General features: G+C 40.5%; 1 protein-coding gene across 1 annotated transcript; it reads left to right on the plus strand.

Moving 5' to 3' along the window:
• The first annotated feature begins 1,592 nt into the window (after positions 1 to 1,592).
• LOC142374535 (cilia- and flagella-associated protein 337) lies at positions 1,593 to 14,425 on the plus strand. Its single transcript, XM_075458252.1, has 16 exons — positions 1,593 to 1,938; positions 3,142 to 3,379; positions 3,487 to 3,633; positions 5,183 to 5,305; positions 5,381 to 5,552; positions 5,646 to 5,692; positions 5,779 to 5,916; positions 6,107 to 6,295; positions 7,041 to 7,232; positions 7,365 to 7,835; positions 7,990 to 8,139; positions 10,843 to 11,027; positions 11,998 to 12,137; positions 12,767 to 12,915; positions 12,999 to 13,210; positions 13,865 to 14,425. Exons 1-16 carry the CDS (start codon positions 1,868 to 1,870, stop codon positions 14,115 to 14,117), a joined length of 2,877 nt encoding a protein of 958 aa, XP_075314367.1. The 5' UTR covers positions 1,593 to 1,867; the 3' UTR covers positions 14,118 to 14,425.
• Positions 14,426 to 19,275: the final 4,850 nt, after the last annotated feature.

Genomic DNA, 19,275 nt, shown 5'->3' on the forward strand with positions numbered 1-19,275 from the left:
CGTCGGTGAGTCGGTGAGAGCGGGTTGGGTCACGGGTGTCTAATTAAGAGCCCTGAGCTGAGACTCGTTAGCTGCCAATCTGAGACTCCGCGAGGAGACGGCAAAGCTAGCGGAGTCGACGTATTGCGTTTGTGAATTAGAGGACACATGCAAAACAGCATTTTTTCTGTTTGTTTTTTTTCATTGAGGAATCAGTTTCACGAGTGAATGGAGTAAAATAAAAAATGAACCGGTTCACTGTTACTCCGAGAAATACTGATAATTTATGCTGCTTTGGCTACATCTAGTGGCCGTACTGGGCAGCGCTTCTTGTCCTCGGGAAGATGAAGAGGAGAGTACTGTTTAATCTCAGTGTAAAGCTCCCAAATAGGCTTGCTCGATATGGACATATATATACACATGCACAAGTGAAATATCAACAAAAAGAAATAAATACTACCAAAAATAAGTCTCATGATTATCTCATATTATTCATTTTAGTTTTCTTGTAGTGATACAACATTCCTGCTACACTTTCCACCGCCAAGGCATTTAACAAATTGTTTATACGTATCTGGAAGTCCTGGTGACTAAAAATGGTAGGAGGACACAATTTACAGGAACTTTGAATGACTCACCAATCACACTGCAGCTGTAAATCAGTTATTATTCCTTTGAACTCCAACTGTCTACCAAGAGGAATTTTGTCTGAAAAAGACGGCATGAGAAATTAAATGAAGCAGGTCTTCAGCTCATAAATCATTGTGCTGATGGCTATATCATCAAGATGTGGATTGCATCGATATTTCCAGCCCAACTATTTGATTTGGTGTTTTTTCTAATAAAGTTAATCTTCCAGTCTTCTCAGAGCTACAGTATTGGCTTCTGCAACATTTTAATTTCCCTTTTTCTGGACAGTAACGGGTGTAAACAATTTGCATCGGTTGGAACACAGAAACCACATCATTGGTTTCATCTGGGGTTTTTCAAAGATGACAAAGAGAAATGTATCGTGGAACAAAGTAAATGAATGATCTAATATAACTGTGGATTGGTATATTGTGTTGTCAGTTTTGAATGATTTTTGTCCTGTGTCAGTCCAATTTAAATAGTCTTCCAACCAGTCACCTGTGCTGAACAGCAGACCGGACTCCACTGGGACTTGGGTACCGTCATCAAACCTCATGGGAGTCTACTCTCGAGAGCTCATTCTCATTGAAATTGTAATCAAACCTTCTGTATGTCTCTTTGAAAAAACTAAAACCACATAAGTGAGAGAACTGAATGACTAAGAGAACATGACAAAGTACCCCTACTTGTTTCTTTTGCTTTTTTTTACCCCTAATACTATGATATAGTTAATCTAAACGACTTCCTGCGAGGATATCTGAACAGCACTTATCATGTTCGACCAGCTTGACTATTACATGTGTTTCGATTTTTATTAAAGTTACCAATCTCAACTCCTTTGGCTTCTGACTAACTTGGCTTCTTTAAATGATTAACCCGCTGAGGGTTTGTCTGCGACTCTTTTACCCCCAACAGACTTGCAGTTATTTTGGAAACCTTCAGTCAGAGGTGTTGACTTTACTTTCTCGATGTGGTCAAACACTGGTAACGAATAGCTTTTTGATCTGTGTCTGTGGACATTCCTTTTTCTGTCTGGAGCTTTGTTTGAGGTTTGCATGACAAGACAGAGGATGGGAGGGAAACAAAGGCTTTGCAGGGCTAGGACTGGAGAGCGCTGAGGATCTCACTCTGGCCTCAACTCTTAGAGCGGAGCGGGGTGCTACATTTCTCTTCTATGCCTTTTCGGATATTAACCTGAAGAGCATACAATACGGATGGTAGAATTTGGAAAAAAGGACACCAGCTTCAGGTCATCAGTATGAATACTTTGAGAAACAACAAGAACCTGTGGAGGCTTTATGAGACGGAGGTGCCACACAGCAGGTTTTGGTGAGTTTTTATTGCAGTGTGAAAAGTCTGTTGTTTTTATTTTTCTCTCCAATTAGCTGACATTTTAAAGGAAGCACCTCAAAGGATTTTTGATGATTATCATCACTGGATGTGAATCGATACTGTGTGGTATCTTGCCAACTCAAGTATTCTTCCATTTCTTCCCATTATATATAAAAACAAAAATATACAGGTTTAGATTTTGTTGTCTCTCCATGAGGTCCATTCTTCCATTTACCAAAAACATTGAGAAACTCAAAGTTGGGAGATATCTTAAATTAGTATACTGTGCATTAGCATCAGACTTTCCCAAGGCATTTGGCAAAAACACATTTTTTCTTCATTAACTGCTCCATCCACCTGCCATTACTTTTCTCAAACTCTTTCAGATGCAACCGCCCCTCTCTCACAAACTGTGGTGCATTTATTACTTAATTACTTTACGGTTCTTCTGGTTGATTGCGAGAAATGATGTAAAGGACTGCTCATGCGTGCCCCGATGGACCTGGGAAAAGAGCTCACAATGCAGAGACATGTGACTCATTGTTCATGTCTAGTTTCCCTGAGCAACAGGCCCACACAGAAGCTGCTGGTGCCAAAGAGCACTTTTACTTTGCTGAAACACGACCCCCACCCATTTCTCAATCCTTCATTACTTATTCCTTTAAAAGAAAAAGAAAAAACAACTAACTTTTGCAATCCAGAACAAAATTGTACTGTGTCTGAAGTGTATTGTGGCATTGTAGCCACATGGGAGTGCTACATTCAATCTACTGGCAGCCATTTACCACCTCAGACACTGAGTTGATAATCAAATGTTAAAACTGACGATAACTACATTTACTAAGTATTTCTCAGGTACTAAATTGCACCTGATGAGTCTTTTCGCTTCAGTCCTACTTTGACGAGGAATGTTGACATCCTCCATGTTTTAGTCCAGATGATCTGCACAATCAATCCAGCTGTCTTAGACAGGCCAATGGGGTGTTGCCATATAACTAAGACTTTCTCTGAAAGGACAAAAATCTAATTGTACAAAATAACTCATTGCATGTAAGAGTAGCATCTGCTGCTAAATTGCTGAAGAAGCTCACCAGAATATGGTGGATGTCTACTCTGTAGAAGTGATTTCTACTTGACAAACTGTTTAGTTTTTGCTAACAATAGTATTTTTCTATCCATGCTGTGGTGCCATCATGTTAGTGATCCAGCTTGTGGTGCTAGTCCAGCAGAAAAGCTCAACCCAGAGCACCTGTATCTCTTGAGAAATGCATTCACCAGCCCAAAAGCCGGGCTTCAGACACAGGCGAATAGGCTGAAGGGAAGGCATAGGAGTGGGGGTGAAGAGCCTGGAATAAAGCTTCAAGAATTTCGGGAGGTACTGAGGACTGTGGTTGGTCCAAGTATCGAGGACTCGTGGGTTGACAGATTCTTCAGTGAGGTATGGAGCTTTGTCTTTAAAAGTGTTAATGAAGTGAGTTACATTGCACTCGATGAAGAAACAGAAAAATGCTGGCATAAGGTCTGTGACTCTGTCTCCACGTGTAGGTAGATATCAGCTGTACAGGGCAAGTAAAGTGGCAGCAACTGTGCTCCTACCTGCTTCTGGAGTACACTGACAGACAACGGGCCTCCATTCCTACAGCTGCTCTGCTGGACGCCCAGCCTCAGTTCAGACACTGCTCTTACAACAAGGTACATTTTATGGAATGAAATTGTCAGCTGTTGCAGTGACCGAAAAATTGGGTCAAAAGTGGGTCAAAAGTTAGGTCAACGAGTAGAAATGAAATGCGTCCACGATAAAGGATATTAAGGAAATAAAAAATTGGAATTTTCAAATTTGAACTGGGATTTATATAGCTTTCAAAATCAGAGGGCAAAAGCATGGTTGGAGAGATATGATCCAAGCAGCAAAATCACTAGGATGAATGGAGGTATTTAAAGTCCCAATCTGGGTAGTTATCCTACAGAAAACGAAGCCACCACACTGATGGCTGATTGTGTGCATAATATCGCTTGTAATACAAAGAGATGCCTAAGGACGTATTAATAATGTTAAAAACTTGATTTTCTGGTTTCAATCAACTTGAGAGGGACTTCAGATGAAATACAGAATGAATTAAGACTGATAACCGGATACAAGATTTCATACAGAATTTCAATCAGGGACTTATAACCACAGTAATGTCACAATAAACATACCTGTATGGTTCTTCACAGATGAATCCAATATAGCATTTTACAGACAAAATACATAATCTTGACCGAAGCCTTTTACCCTAATTTAAGATTAGATTAGTTTTATAATAATGAATTAGATTACATTAGAACAACATCAAATCTGAAATACAGTATCCTATATTAAATTAAATATCCAAATAGAGCCTTTAAATTGAAAACAATCATAGTTCCAAAAATCTGTGTGGCACCAAACACAAACAGGGTTTACAACTATAGATAGCTGGGGAATTAAACCTACATTTTTAAATGTTATGTATTTTATTGGAATAACATTTTATGGTTGGCTGGGAACATGAGTAAGTGTTCACATTTGCTGGCGCATACCGGAGCTGGAGCACTGGTTGCCATGGTGGCCAGGTCAATGTCTGTTAGCTTGTTAGCTTAGCTTAAAGAGCTCCTCTGTTGTCAGACAGAGTGTAAGTTTTCAGTTTCCTTTTTGTGTGTGTGTGTGTGTGTGTGTGTGTGTGTGTGTGCGTGTATGTATGTGTGCGCATGTGTGGGCGTGTGTGTGCGTGTTAAAACAAAACAATCTTTTGAGTGGTCATATCAAAGGCACAGGTGTGACTAGTAGTAGTAATTCAAGCCTCTCAGTAACCCAAAATCAAGCAATATGAAACTCAGCTGTCCATTGTTCTCTGTCAGCCCTTGTGAGTTTGGTGGGGCTTGGGGCATGGGAAAGGACACTGTTACCTGTTTGACAATTTTTCTAGTACCTCCAGGATTCATAACAGTATCAGATCCTACACAAAGGGGCTTATCATATTCAGGTATAAAAGTATGTAAGAAGAAACTCTGTTCCTACCAAAAATAATTCATCTTTAGTGTTGCAATAGAGGAGAGATGAGGCAGCTTGACACTAATTTCCTCAAAGGCCCTGCAACATCATGCAAGAATTAACACATGCCCTTCCTTTTTTTCAGTACATTAGAGATTATTTTCTACTATTAAGTCCTACCTTTTAAAAGAAAACGATCATTCTTGCCTCGTACTTATTGCTCTGCAGCGGGAGCCGACAGTTCGTGTTGTTGCCGTTTCCTATCCACCTCCACTTCGCTATATTAGTGTTAGTAAGGGTGGTCAGATCACTGTCTGGAGCAGCAGCCTACACACCCTGAAAACCTTTGTGGTAAGTGACGTTATGTTACTAGTTTCATATTCCCAAAAATATTCCCAAAAACTCACACTTTTCTATATATACCAGCTTGCTGGAGATCCAACTGAGGAAATTGCCAACACGAGGAGGTTCAGAGGCTGGACCACTGATGCTGTGTATATGGAGAGAGTCCACAGGGTTGCCATAGCAACTGACAGCAGGGATTTACACTTTGTCAGTGTCAATCAAACCAGTGTATTTGAGGATATCCATCTGTTTGGTAGTTTGTTAACCATTTTAAATTGTTCAAATTGAGCTGATTACAAAGGAAAACAAGTCAGTGCGTTTAAATTGTTCCCTCTTTGTCTCGTAGGGTTTCGTAGTGTCCCAACTGCTCTTTGCTACTGGCATGATGTACAGGTAGAATTATTGTTTATTTGAGATGGTTTATCTGGACCATTTTGCTAAGAAATGTATTGAAATCGGGTTTCTTGTTTCTCTTTAAGTGTCCAGAGCAACCTCCACTGCTTCTCATGGGAGACGAAAAAGGAGGAGTCCACCTGATGTGGTTTCTGAACCCATCAAAAGGTCTTTTTAAGAATCAATCCAAGAAAGACCGTGAGCCACGGAGAATATTTTTCCCAGTAGGTTCGATCTCTTGCTCATCAAATACAAGTACTGTTTGTTGGAGTGAATGTGTCTTTTTGAAAGGGAATGTGTTTTTGAATAAGGAGTGAAGAAAGAAGGATTGAGATAGAGCTGTTGATTAGACTCTTTTTCCAAAAACAACATTTGAACACACTTGTTCTATCTTTTCTGCCATGTTCTGGAAAGGACCTTTGTGAGCATGGCAACATGTTGTCCTACCGTCACATTCCCAAAATCCACCAGGAACCAATCAACAGAGTGATGTTTGAACCCAGTGGTAATGTCATCATGACTTCATCAGAAAGTGACACCACGTCTGTGGTCTTTATCAACGTGTCACTGAAGCAAGAGCCTTACATTTGGAAATTTAAGCAGGTAACTTACATCCCAAGCTACACTTGACATGGGACAGTTGCTATTATGTTAAAAACAATCATGACTAAGCAATTTTGATTTAGCATTTCGTGTTTTTCTCCATTTGTGGTCTAAAATCACAGCTTTACATATTGTGCCCGTTAATGAATGAACTCTATTACAGAAATATAGGTCTATCTGTAGACATTTGTCTTAAATACTGTCATTGTGCAAGCTACTGACTTTTGTTTGACACATGTAGGTCAGTGTGGCCTGGGTGACACTGACCTAAAAGGTCAGGTGTGAGTTTGAAAATGGACTCACATCTGCAGTTAAAGAAAAATCATTTATACAGCCTTGAGTGATCTTGCATGTCGACGCTATATTGCATAACTCGCCAGTTTTATCTACAAAAACAAATGTGAGTCACGTTAATCATTATTAAAGTTGAGTCGCTCCCGGCATGAAGTGGCAAATAGAGTCACTGTAAAGCTGATGGAACAAAGCTGATGCTCAAAACATTTTTAAACTGGGTGTGGGTGTTTTTAAAATGAGCGCACCGAGTTTATGACCCAGTTAACTGTCTGAACATTTTAACATTGTTTCCATCCTTAAAAATCCCCCCGTGCAAACAGAGAGACTGGCTGAGATGGCTGGTATTGTTAAAAGTGGTTTTAAAGGCCAAACCCATTTAAACAACCTCCCGTGCGTGCTCATCCACGCAAGCCAGCATCTTCTCTATTTTGGTCTTTTTGTGTAATTTCAGGGAGCTAAATGCTTTGACTACAATTCAGCTCTGCAGTTGTTGGTCACAGGGGGCTGTGACCAAACAGTCAGGCTGTGGACACGATACGTGACCTCAAGTCCTGTAGCTACACTTCGGGGTCACCATGCCACCGTTTTAGATGTTGCCATCTACCAACCTGTTGGGCAGATCTTCAGCTACTCCAGAGATTCTGTGAGTCTGGTACAATGGGTCTAACACATACCAATTCACTTTTGACACTTATTGTTCATGACACAGAATATGATGTGAACTTTTCTGTGAATTTGTCAACGAAGCTTGATTTGATGTTTGTTCTCTTTTCAGGAACTGAGGTTTTGGGACATTTCTACTTATCACTGTCTGAAGACCGTCCGCCTACAGTTTCCCTGCTTGCAGCCAGGTCGCATCGCAGAACACGGCAACTTTCCATTTCTGTTGAGCCCCCCTCTTCCTGAGGATACACGGCCTCATTTAGTGGTGGGCTGCAAAGACTACCTGTCATACCTCAAGCTGGCTGAAACAAGAAGAGGAGGGGGTGGTTGGTTAACAGATGAAGGAAGGGAATTTGGAACAGAAATTCAAAGTCCACCGTCCATCTCCTGTGCTCTCTACAACCCCACCCTGCAACAGGTGGTAACTGGACATGTCGACTCATCTGTGTCTCTGTGGAATGTTGAAACAGGGAGGAGGCATCTTCAAATTTTAAATGCTCATGGAGAGGAGGGAATCACCTGCATGGAACTGGACTCCTCTCACAGAAGACTGATCACTGGGGCTCGTAATGGCACTATTAAGGTTAAATACCCCATCCTTTAAACTGCCAGTATCCACAGGAATTTCCTGAATTTAATAAATCATTTGGCCTTATAACACATTCTTTTGAAATGCACGAAATAGTTGATTTTGGAGCTTTAATCAAAGGATCTTTGTGCTTTCCACCTTCAAACAGGTGTGGAATTTACTGAATGGCCTTAATTTACACAAATTGGAGCCTGTTACCAGCTCAGAAGTCACTGGGCTGACTTGTCTCCTAGACAATCAGCTGCTGGCTGTAGGGTGGAGCCAGCAGGTCATTCAGTACAACATTGCAGGAGCCAAGGTAAAATCAAAGACATTTTCATGAGTAAACCACGGCCCTTCCACATACATTCATTTTTTCTTTAAATAGTGATTTAGCATCACAGAGCAGAACTAGTTTCTAGATATGTCTGCTACACCTCCAGTGTAGTTTGAAGTTACCTGGAGCTTGCTATAGTGCACCCGTTGTCACACTAACAAGGGATGTAACTGGTAGTATATTTGTTTATTGCTGAAGCACAATGAAAAGGGACCCGGCAGTTAACATGCAAAAAAGGTTTACAGGGAGATATTTCTGTTTTTCTACTATAAATTTGACCTGTTATTCCAAGTCTTACTTTTTATCAATCCATTCCTAATGCCTCTATACATATATATCACATTCTGTTCAGGGTGTGAATCCCGTTAAAGCTGCGACATTGGAACAGGTTGGGTACACCCTGAACCGGCCTTGAATATGTCAGTGGGGCGGCTAGGGCCATGTACAAACTGTACACTCCTTCACTAAATACCACACTATGTAGTGATGAAGTCATTTTGTAGTGTTTTAATTGAAACTTCTCATTCATTATATAGTGTACCACATTTTTGTCACACAGTACATTAAAAGTAGTGCGCGGAAAATATAAAAATATACACTGTGTGGGTTGAAATAGATCATCTTGCTTCATCTTGAGCCAGGAGCTAACAAAGTGTTCAAACGCTATCGACTGCTTGCAACTTAGTATTGTTGTTGTACTATCCATTTAGAATGTCTGGTGAACAAATGATACTCCTCAGACATCACAACCGTCAAGCGGTTAGTGTCTTTTTCTGCCTGAGACACGAAACTTGAGAAATTATTAGTAATGTAAACAGGAACCATGTCTGAAACTTGAGCTGTTCAGTCTAAGCAGTAAACAAATTAGGTATATGTTGTAATCATAGGCTAAAAAGGGGTTGCTTGCTTTTTAAATATCCCCAACAGCAATTAAGTATGTCAGAACATATTCCGACTTATTTGAATGCTCTTTTTGGGTAATATTAATTCAATATTAGTACACTGACGACGATTATATAGTTACAGCTGTTGTCAGTGCTTGCAAAGATTGATACAGTGGAATTAAAGAAACGAGTGTTCATACTGACTTTATGTCATAAAGTTTTATGTCAGTGTCGTGAAGAGTAATGATCACATCTTCTCAATAAAAAAAGCAACCTTCTGATGTCCAAACCTCAAATAGGTACAAGTCCTGTCAGCGTTTGTTTATGCCACAAGTTAATGAGAATATCCAGTGCGTACTGGAGCACTGCTACATTCATATACTTCCACCCACCTGTGAGTCTTCTGTGTAGTGAGCACTTATTAGCGCGTGAGTGAGCAGTGGTGCGAGGGTGGACAGAAAGTGGACAGTTGGAACGCAGCCGTGGGTTTGACTATTAAAATTCTTTTGATATAACGATTATCGTTAATACCAGTACATCTCACCACCCCTCGTCAAGATGCCATAAGAATAATTTTCTGCCGAAAGTCTTGATAGTTTTACTTCTCTTCAAGTTCTTTTCCACATGTCGATATGGGGATAATAAGTCCCATACAAACAGCTGTCACCACATGCACTAATCTCTTACAGACTTGAAGTGCAGTGTTTTCCTTAAGAACGCTCACAACAGCTTAGGCTTAAGAGGGAATTTATTTACTCTGACAGTTAAGCTAAACTTATCGCATTATATCCAATCTATTGACAACTTTAAGTCAGACTTAATGCCTTTATGGTTCTCTTGACACAAGCACACATTTCTTTTTGCGAGCAGATGCCGATATGATTATATAAAAGTCTGGGACCACTGTCTGTATTTTCAGAGCTCAGATTCTTATGTATGTATGTTTTATCATCCAAACTGCATACACAATCTGCCTCGTTGCTTGAATCATTCCTTAAAGACGACAGTAGAAGGAATCGGTATTTTGTGCTCCTCCACCACATTCTTACTCCCCACCCCTACCCCCAGGAACGACCTGATAAAAGCTTGTGGTATTAATTAGAGATTTACGCATGTAGCGGGTGAGATCAAAGACATTTGCAACAGTATATTAACATCCACCTGCTGTGCTTCCAGATGGTCCATCATAGAGAACGTTCCATAGTATGGAAGCCCAGAGGTCTAAACAAAAGCAGAGGAGGAAATCGAGCTTCTTTCTACGAGGCAACGCAAACGATTACATGTTATATCAGACCATATGTCAGAGGGAAGCACAAAACGTTTCACAACACAAAACTACCACAACTAAATCAAATCAAATTAAATCAAATCAAATCAAATCAAATTTATTTGTATAGCACATTTCATGTACAAAACAATTCAAAGTGCTTTACATAAAATAAAAGCATTGCAGCAGGGAGTGGAAGAAGCATTAAAAATACATAAAAGAAGATAAAGAGAAACAAAGAAAAAATCATTTAAATGAATTTAAAAACAAGCAACAGTCCAGATAAATTAAAAGATATCGTGCAGATTTCATGCATAGACACATGAGAAAAGAAATGTTTTTAACCTGGATTTAAAAATGTCTCCATTTGGTGAAAGTTTAATCTCCACTGCCAGTTTGTTCCACTTGTTTGCAGCATAACAGCTAAATGCTGCTTCTCCGTGTTTAGTCTAAGTGAAATGTTTGTCTAACCTGCATAATCAACATCACAAATATGCTTTAATATTTACATCTACGTATATACTGTGCGTGTAGGACCTGAAAGTGAGGGCGGACATGTCTTGGAAGTCAGGCGGTGTTCACAAATCAAACATCTTGGCCATGTGTCAGTGCACTTCTCTGGGGGTTGTTGCCACAGCAAGTTATGATGGAGAGGTAGTTATCTGGAGATTGGAGACGCAAGGGCCATCGCTCCAACTACGAAGGGAGACACAAGAGCGGTAAGAGAACCCTATCGAGCATATATCATCTGTAAATCAGAAGTATTGCTGTTCAAGTTCTTTATATCAGGAAGCCAAATATTGGCCCTTCATTCTAGGCTTTTCATACATTAGTCATTGATGATTCTGAACAGATTTGATTTAATGTGTCTCACATGTAAGTATTGACATTATAAATACATATTTTAACAGCAGATTACAATTACTTTCAGTACGTGAGTGTGTGAATCTGTTTAATCAGTTATTAGACATAAATTATCATGGTCATAAATCAGAAAATGCAGATAATGCAGATAATTTCATGAAATTGAGGACTAACAATATTTTAATGTCTTTAATGCAAAGTCATTTAATTTTTTCCGACAAAAAGCCATGACAAGACCAAACAAAAAAGGTGCTAAAAACTGAGTGCAAGTCTAAAATCATTTAAAGAAAACAGATCAAAAGGCTTTATTAAAAAAAAAAAATCAAATAACTGCTTCAGCTCTGCTTCGTCTGCTTTGGAGGAGGTATGTTTCCATCAAGGTTTGTTCGTGTGTGAGAGTCTGGTTTGGTAAGATTACATAAAAAGATGAATTTCCTGGAACAAGGTGTAAGGATGAAGAATGAGCAAAAAAAAAACTTAATGAAGATCTGGAACACACTCCTTGAAATTGTGAGGAAAAAAATGTCCAGGGGAGCTAATATCATTAACAGTATGATTAGGTGTTCAAGCAAAGTAACAGGTTTTATGAGAATGCCACAACCTTTTTGTACATATTAGCCTTATTTCTGGCACCTGGGAACCTAAAAGTTAGATAACCATGTTGTTGCTGAACCTCCGCGAGCACAATTTTGCAATTCCAGCTGAAATGCGGTCACCAATTTTATCAGGAAGACAGGATCCTTTGTGGGTAAAAAAAAAAAAAAAAAAAACATTTATAGTTTTCTTTCTTTTTTTCTCTCTCGCTCTTTGCTCATGTGCATCCAGAATGGCACTCCCTGTGGACAACCTTTTGTTCCTCCAGCATCGAGCTGCAAGCAAAAAGTTAAGAAACAGGGGTGTCCTAGTGTCATCGCAGGCTGGCTGTCTGTGCTTCTGGAGCATCACTGGAGAGAAACATGCTTATGGTGAGTGGGACACTCGCGTTAGTTCATTTAAAAAAAAAAAAAAAAAAAATGGTTGCAGCACAAAAATGTATTTCACATTCTAACTTTACCGTAAAACCAGTTGACAAGCGGCTGTCAGTTGATCCTGCCCATGTAAGATGGATTAACATACAGCACAAGCGCTTGCAGTAAGGTTGAACTGTCGACTTGGCTTCCCGCCGGTACCATTCTTGGCAGGCCACAACTATGTCTCTTTCCAGATCCCATCTGTGTTTAGTGGTGTGGGATTCGAGCACTGTGACCGCTGCATATGTGTACGAGCTTGCATGGGTGTGTTTATGCATGTGTAAGTGAACCAATACTGCGTGTCTATATGGGTCTGACTGTGTATATATTTTTTTAAGCAGATTGGAATTTCAGATCATGACATAACAGAAAGATAGGTGACATAACAAATTGTAGTTGAGTGTAGAAGCTTGTCTTTTTTCGTGATTTTCGTGATTCTTCACTTCAGTGCAAAATTCCAACATATATTGCTTGCATGCAACTTTAAGAGCCGTTTTACAACCAGAGTTCTCCAGACTGTACTTCACAGTAAGCTTGAACAACTGCATGAGCTCAGTTGAGTGGTTTTTTCCTTTCATTTCCAGGTCATTTCTATGCCCCAGGGCAGCCAGGTCAATGTGTGCTCAGCCTAGGCTCAGATCAGACTGAAAACAACATCCTGATCTCAGGTGACACAACAGGCTGCCTTCAGATGTGGGACATTTCTTCCTACGCACTGGACATCCAACATGGGGTGGGACAGTAAATGGAGATAAAACCACATTATATACTACACCGTACATCCCCAAGTGCTTGATGTGTTCTGTTCCCGTGCAGTCAGCTCGTGAGCGACCTCCCCTGCTGCAGTGTTGGAGGGCTCATGCAAGGCCGCTTGTATGTGTAGAAGTTCTGGAGGAAGCCGACAGACTGTTTGTCCTCACAGCATCGGCTGATGGTTCAGCTGGACTGTGGACAAAGGACGGCGATCGTGTGGGTTATTTTGGACAGGAGGTGATGTGGAATATCACAGATCCAGCTACTTACAGCAGGTGAGAGAAATTGGTTGGTTTCCATTGTAGTAAATCTCAACGGTTTACCTCCGAGTAGCATCAAATCATCACGACACTGTTAGGCAAGTCATTTCCAAACAAGAAGTAAGTAAGTAGGAAGCATTGATGAGCAATATGATACCCTGATATGGACAAAGAGCACTGGTTTATGTGTCCAAGAAAGAAGGAAAGAAGGAGAGAGAAAAAATGGCCTCATTCCTCCACAAACAAAGTCTTTCATAGAAACTTCAATCTGGATAAAGGTCATAAATCTTTGGCTTGGCCCAGGTCTTTACTGTCTGCTTCATGGTATTTCTGTCACGTGTAGAAAGAAAACTGTCAGGAGCGGTTCAATTTAATGGGGTGAGAAAGTGCAGTTAACATAAAAGGAACCTAATTGTGGAGCGAAATGTCTACCTGTCAGAATCGGCTGGAATTATCCTAATTTGTCTGATTGCACCTTGGTGTCTGTATGTTTCATATAAAGACCGACATAGAAAAAGTAAAAAAATGTGTTGACCTCAGACCTGTCTAGTTTCACAGCTTGACATGAGCAAAGCTGTGGAAACCTGTTTTACACGACACAGCTTCGTGTTTGTACAGGTGGAATTCACTTCTTCAAAAGTGACTGTCCTTTGGTTCTGTTGCCCTCAGGCAGAAGCAGAGCAACCTGAGAGTGGACGGTGTGGAGAAGAATGAACGTGAAAAACTAGGACACAGCGAGGCCAAAAGTCAAATATCCGAGCTCACAGAGCAGGGTCAAACTTCACAGCGGGCATGCTGTTCTGAAGGTAACCATTCGGTTGTTTTCATTAGCTGCACACACTCTCTCACAGATGCCCTCCTTCTGACACCAGTCAGTGCGCGTCACACGGATGTGCACGAGAAATGTCCCTTTTTCCTTTAAAAAAAAAAAAAGGGTTAAAGGCAGCAGGTAAGGACCACTTTCCAAGCCAATCGAACCTGATATTCTGATTCCGTCAAAACCAACAACACCTCTTTATAAAGAGACGTGTCAGAGCATTCCTCGCATTCTCCTCTTCTGAAGTTTGGAGCACAGCTCTGGAACATTTGGGCAATGTTCTGCCTCAGATGTGCAGGTCAGGTTTTTGGAAGTGCACAAATCTGCAAGACATTTCCAGCACGCTCCTCTCGCTCTCTACTTAAATAAAAACTAAATCACCAACTTGCCAAAATAAGCTGTACTTTCTCCGTCACCACACCCGGGCAGACACACATATGGACACATTCATCCACTTGACTTTGTCCTCTTTTATCCACTTCAGCTTCAACCTCCAGCCTAACAGCGGACACCCATGAGCAACCTCAGCAGCCCATGGTAACTCGCAAACACAAAACCAGCAGCCGATAAGTCTGGGGACTGATAATTGTCATCTTCCTCTCGTGTTTCATTCCCTCTATCACCCATCTGTCACCTGTGTGTGTTAGTATCTGTGTGAGGACATTGGCCAGACTGAAGCTGCGCGTTATGAGAGGTTGCGGCTCTTAAACAACATCAACCGCAGCGACATCTGTTGATCATCTGTTTTTGTCTCATCAGCCTCAGCGGGTCCTACAGGTAAATTTACACTCAGTAGTTTAACCAGATTCTATTTCTATAAGGACTGGAAATATGGTAAAAAAAAATTTAATAAAAGTCACAAACTAACAAACTATTTTGATTACTTCTGAAATTTGAATTCATTCATAAAACAGATGGGAAAACTTCACGCACTCTTACAATCAAATAACATGCACAGCAGTATTCCAGCATCAACCAGACATTACTTTGAAGAAGACACAATCACTTTAACTTGAGGGTCATATTCAAACAGTAATCAATGTAAGCTATGTGGAGTATAGCAATCCTATTCGCATGGTGTAGACATGTACTTACTACACCACTGTTACACCCAACCACAGTTTTTGCTCTTTACAAGCAGCCCTTGTCTGGCTTGTTTTCATAAATTTGGTTGCTTATCTGTGCCAAGATCACCGGCTCCGTTGTAGTTCAGTACAGAAGTGACAGACTGCAGTAAAAAGAAGACATGATGTTTTGGTTTGAGGGAGACGCTCAGTAGGCTAATGTGTTTATGGATATATGTGTTCCTGTTTAGATGAAGGTTGATAGTTAGAATATTGCTGCGTGTGTACACATTGCCAGTGTTTCCAGACAAGCTTTCAGTGATTAGACAGGTTCTTCTTTGAATCTGTCTCATATGAACCTCTGACATCTTGGACCTGGTGCTGTCTTTGCTGTTGAGATTTTGTGCTGTCATCATGCAGAGTAAAATCAATCATTCTGCCGTCAAGAAGAATTTCTTTCAAGAAAAGCAGATTTCAAATAACAGCCAGTTTGTCCGAGACAAAGACTCTGTGTAGCAGTTTGATGCTAAAAGAAGTCCTCAGAAACCTCTCATTTCGATCATGAGATCTGTGGGTAACGGTAGCAGCTGTTGGGATCAGAGTGAATGCATTTAAACTGCCTTGTAGTGTAATGCGTTGAAATCAGATGCAAGTACCATGGAGACAATGACAATTCAGTGAGATCCACTGTGGTGGGGCAACAAAATTCTGGATTTTAGGGAAGGAGGGAATGTGTTGATGCAGCAACTGCAATACTTATGATGTATAAACACAGGTGCAGTAGCTCATTGCTGCGTCGCACCTTTGCTGTTTTGTTTTGTGCTTTTAAAAGACACCATTTTACACCTACAGATCCTGGTTTTTGCCGGCCTCGTGCGTGGAAGCTCGCCACCCTGGTAACCAGTGGAGGAGAGGTTGTTGCTCTGCGTGGCGACATTGAGCAACAGTTATTTCTCCATCATATCAAAGAGGCCGCTGAAGGCGCTGTTGGCCATCCTCTCAGAAGCTTAAACTGAGCTGAAAGTGCACCTTTCGACAGAATGATGATGCTCAGTGCACTAACGAATCCAGGAAAGAATGGCTCTACAAGGAGAGATGGAGGGTTTGAATGGCCAAACCAAAGCCCGCATTTGGATCCTTTTTAAACTTCTAGTGGTGGGGGATTGAAACTGTGTTTATATCATAGAAGAGTTGTCCAACATGGTTTTGTGGTGAATAATGTGGGCAAACCTGAAATAGAAATTGTTGTGTAACTGACATTTGATTGCTAGTTTGCTAAGCTTTCGCTTCTTGTGCTACAACCCAGTTATATTTGACTATTTTCATTTCTGCTGTTATCTTGTTATTGGGAAGTGGTTATTGATCGGATTGGGCTGTTATAGATTCTCATCACTTCAGGGATTTTTCAAGGAAAACTCTGGTCTAGGTTTTTTTGCGAACGTCCGTTCATGGCTCCCATAAAAATACTGGCCAGCATGTGACATTGGGCCACGTGAAGCTCAATCACTGCTGAAAGAATGCAATGGAGCTGCTCCACTTCCTCATTTCCAAAGCTCTGACTGCAGCCAAAGCTGTCTAAAAAAAATTTAAAATTGTGATTGATGGGAAGGGATAATGAGAGAGAGATAAAAAAGAGAAAGAAATGCTGCTGTTTCCGATACATCTGATGAAAAAAATCAGTTTTTTATGCTTGCATGTCTGAACCGATTCCCCAATCACATGTTCCGTCTTTACTTCCATAGATCTTTTCGTCTTGATATCTCTCATCGTTGTGTTCCTTCCTTCCTCTCTTCTCTCAACCGCCTCCCTTTATAATGTGTGTTTACTGTCGCAGTGTGCAGTTTGCGGACTAGGCCTTTCCCGAAGCTGCCAATTCACGTGGACTGAGCACTCGGAGCTCACAGTAGCTAAAAAGGCTTTCGCATAGTTCTTGAAAAGTCTGTTTATTTTTTTCGTTCCTCTCCCTTAAAAACATGTGTTCATTCTCCAGGAGGGTTTATTCAGAATCCACTGGGTGTGGTATCAGAATCTGACTGGCAGCACAAAGCTCAGCACACAGCATCTGGAAGGAAAAGTGAATTTCCACTTGGATGTAGACGAAGATACCCCCGTGAACTTTGTTCCTCTGCATTCTTTTTATTTTCTGAAGTCATCCGCAAAATGCAAATTGAAAATGTCTCTTTGTATGTGTCATATTGATGTCATGTTGGGTAGATTCCCACTTCAAATCTTTATGTGATATACCGTGAACAGCATGTATTCTAAATTTTCTACCTAGTTTTTCCTCTTGCAGTCATCTCAGTGTATTATTTTTTTTTTTTCCAGCTCTACCTATAGTGTTGACATTTTGGGAGATCCACTAATACTTTAGAGGAGTGGTTGGTTATCTTAGCTTAGCATAATAACTGGAATTATGGAACTATGGCTTGCCTGGTTCTCTGGTTAAAAAGCTGCGGGGATCTACCAGTAAAGCTCACATTTAATTGTGCTTTTTTTTTTTTACCCTTACAATAAATCAGTTCTAAAAACAAATTCATAGTGGTGTTACAAACAGTCATTTTTATGACTTAGAGCAGGGCAGACATTGGTCTATGGCGGTGTGACACATAATCGTGATATTTGAAAGAATAAATAATCATTATTGTGTGGATGATACACATATGATGATATTGTGATGTGACCTAATAAAATAAAATCAAAATATCCCCAATTTAAGATAGTCTTTTGTGCATTTTGGAAAGTTTGATGAGGACAGCGGTGATTTAAAACCAACCCGACAGCACTTTCAGTCAGCTGCAGCGCAGGTCTGTCACTGGGAGAAACTGTTCCAAAGGTGAAAACCAACCCAACAAACTTTTCTTTTTCACCTCACCTTTACTTTGCAAAGTTGGTCAATGACAAATAAAAATGGGAGGGGGTCACAGAAGTTGAAATATATTCTTGTCACAGATGAAACTTGACAATACTCATCCTCCTGTCTTCACAATTACTGTACTTACGGGATCCCAATAAGTATTTCCCCTCATTAAAGATGGTCTTTCTAGCGTGTCCTCTGCTAAAGGAGCTGAGAAAGGAAGGACCAAAACTCCTTTTCTTAGCAACCAGAGCAGCTCCTATCATGTCTACCAGATATAGATGCTTCCATTTCATGTCTCTGCTGGGATCCCTCTGTCACAAAAAACAATATTTTCCCTTATGTTTCCAGTCTTATGCTAAGCTAAGGTGTGGTTATATCCAAAATATAAAAAAAAAGAAAAAAAAAGCTCCAATGAAATAAATAGTAGCTTTTATCTGATTTTCTTTTGCGAGAAGGCAATTTGATACTCCCTGACATAAAAGTTGCCACGAACAGGCATTCTCCCCCATTCTCCCCCTTTCATCTAAACAAAAGCCAGCCTGTACTTATCACCACAGCTCGGCAAAGCTGCACAAACAGTTGACGCAGGACTCAGTGCCCTACTTTTGTAGATTGTCTTTACATATTTGATTTTGAAACTTTTTGCATGCGCTTCCTCAACCTTAAAAATTGGGTTGGGGGGGGCTTGGAGTTCTTTATTTTGTTCGTGTCTCAGGGATAAATACAAACAGACACAGCTGGAGCAGACAGAGTAAGTCTTCTCGACAGCTTTTTGCCCCCTAAAGGATCATTAAGGCACCGAAGCATTTAAACCCCATCAAATATATTGTGTTGTCAGAGCTACCTTGAGTCTAGTGCAAATAGTTTGACATTAAGCATTTAAATTCAACCAAGAGTTGGTGTCTTTTCTTTGAAAAAACTGAAGCTGTAGAAATATTTAATGGAGGATTGGGGTTGTTGTGAAACATGTGGCCTCCGCCAGTCCATTTGAGACGTATGCATGTTGTAAAAAAATAAATATATTCATACTGACAATAGCTGTTTTTTTTTAAGTTATCCTCTTCAAAAAAAAAAAAAAAAACTTGTCGAGGGCAGTCACCCAGTGTGCCAGTGGGTGTGGAGGAAAATCAGAGGCTCTGCTACTCCAGACTAAATGGCAGGTTGAAGCTTCCTTTCACTAATTTCCATCATCAACAACAGCTTCAGTCAGCCTGCCGTCTCTTTAGAAAGAGTAAAACATCCTGCAGAGCTACTCCCATACACACGTAATTCTTACAAACCCACACACACACACACAAGCACGCGACAGATGTTCCAAAATACCACAATAAAAACAACGCAG

The sequence above is a fragment of the Odontesthes bonariensis genome, chromosome 23, assembly GCF_027942865.1.
Source record: "Odontesthes bonariensis isolate fOdoBon6 chromosome 23, fOdoBon6.hap1, whole genome shotgun sequence".
NCBI classification, from domain to species: domain Eukaryota; kingdom Metazoa; phylum Chordata; class Actinopteri; order Atheriniformes; family Atherinopsidae; genus Odontesthes; species Odontesthes bonariensis.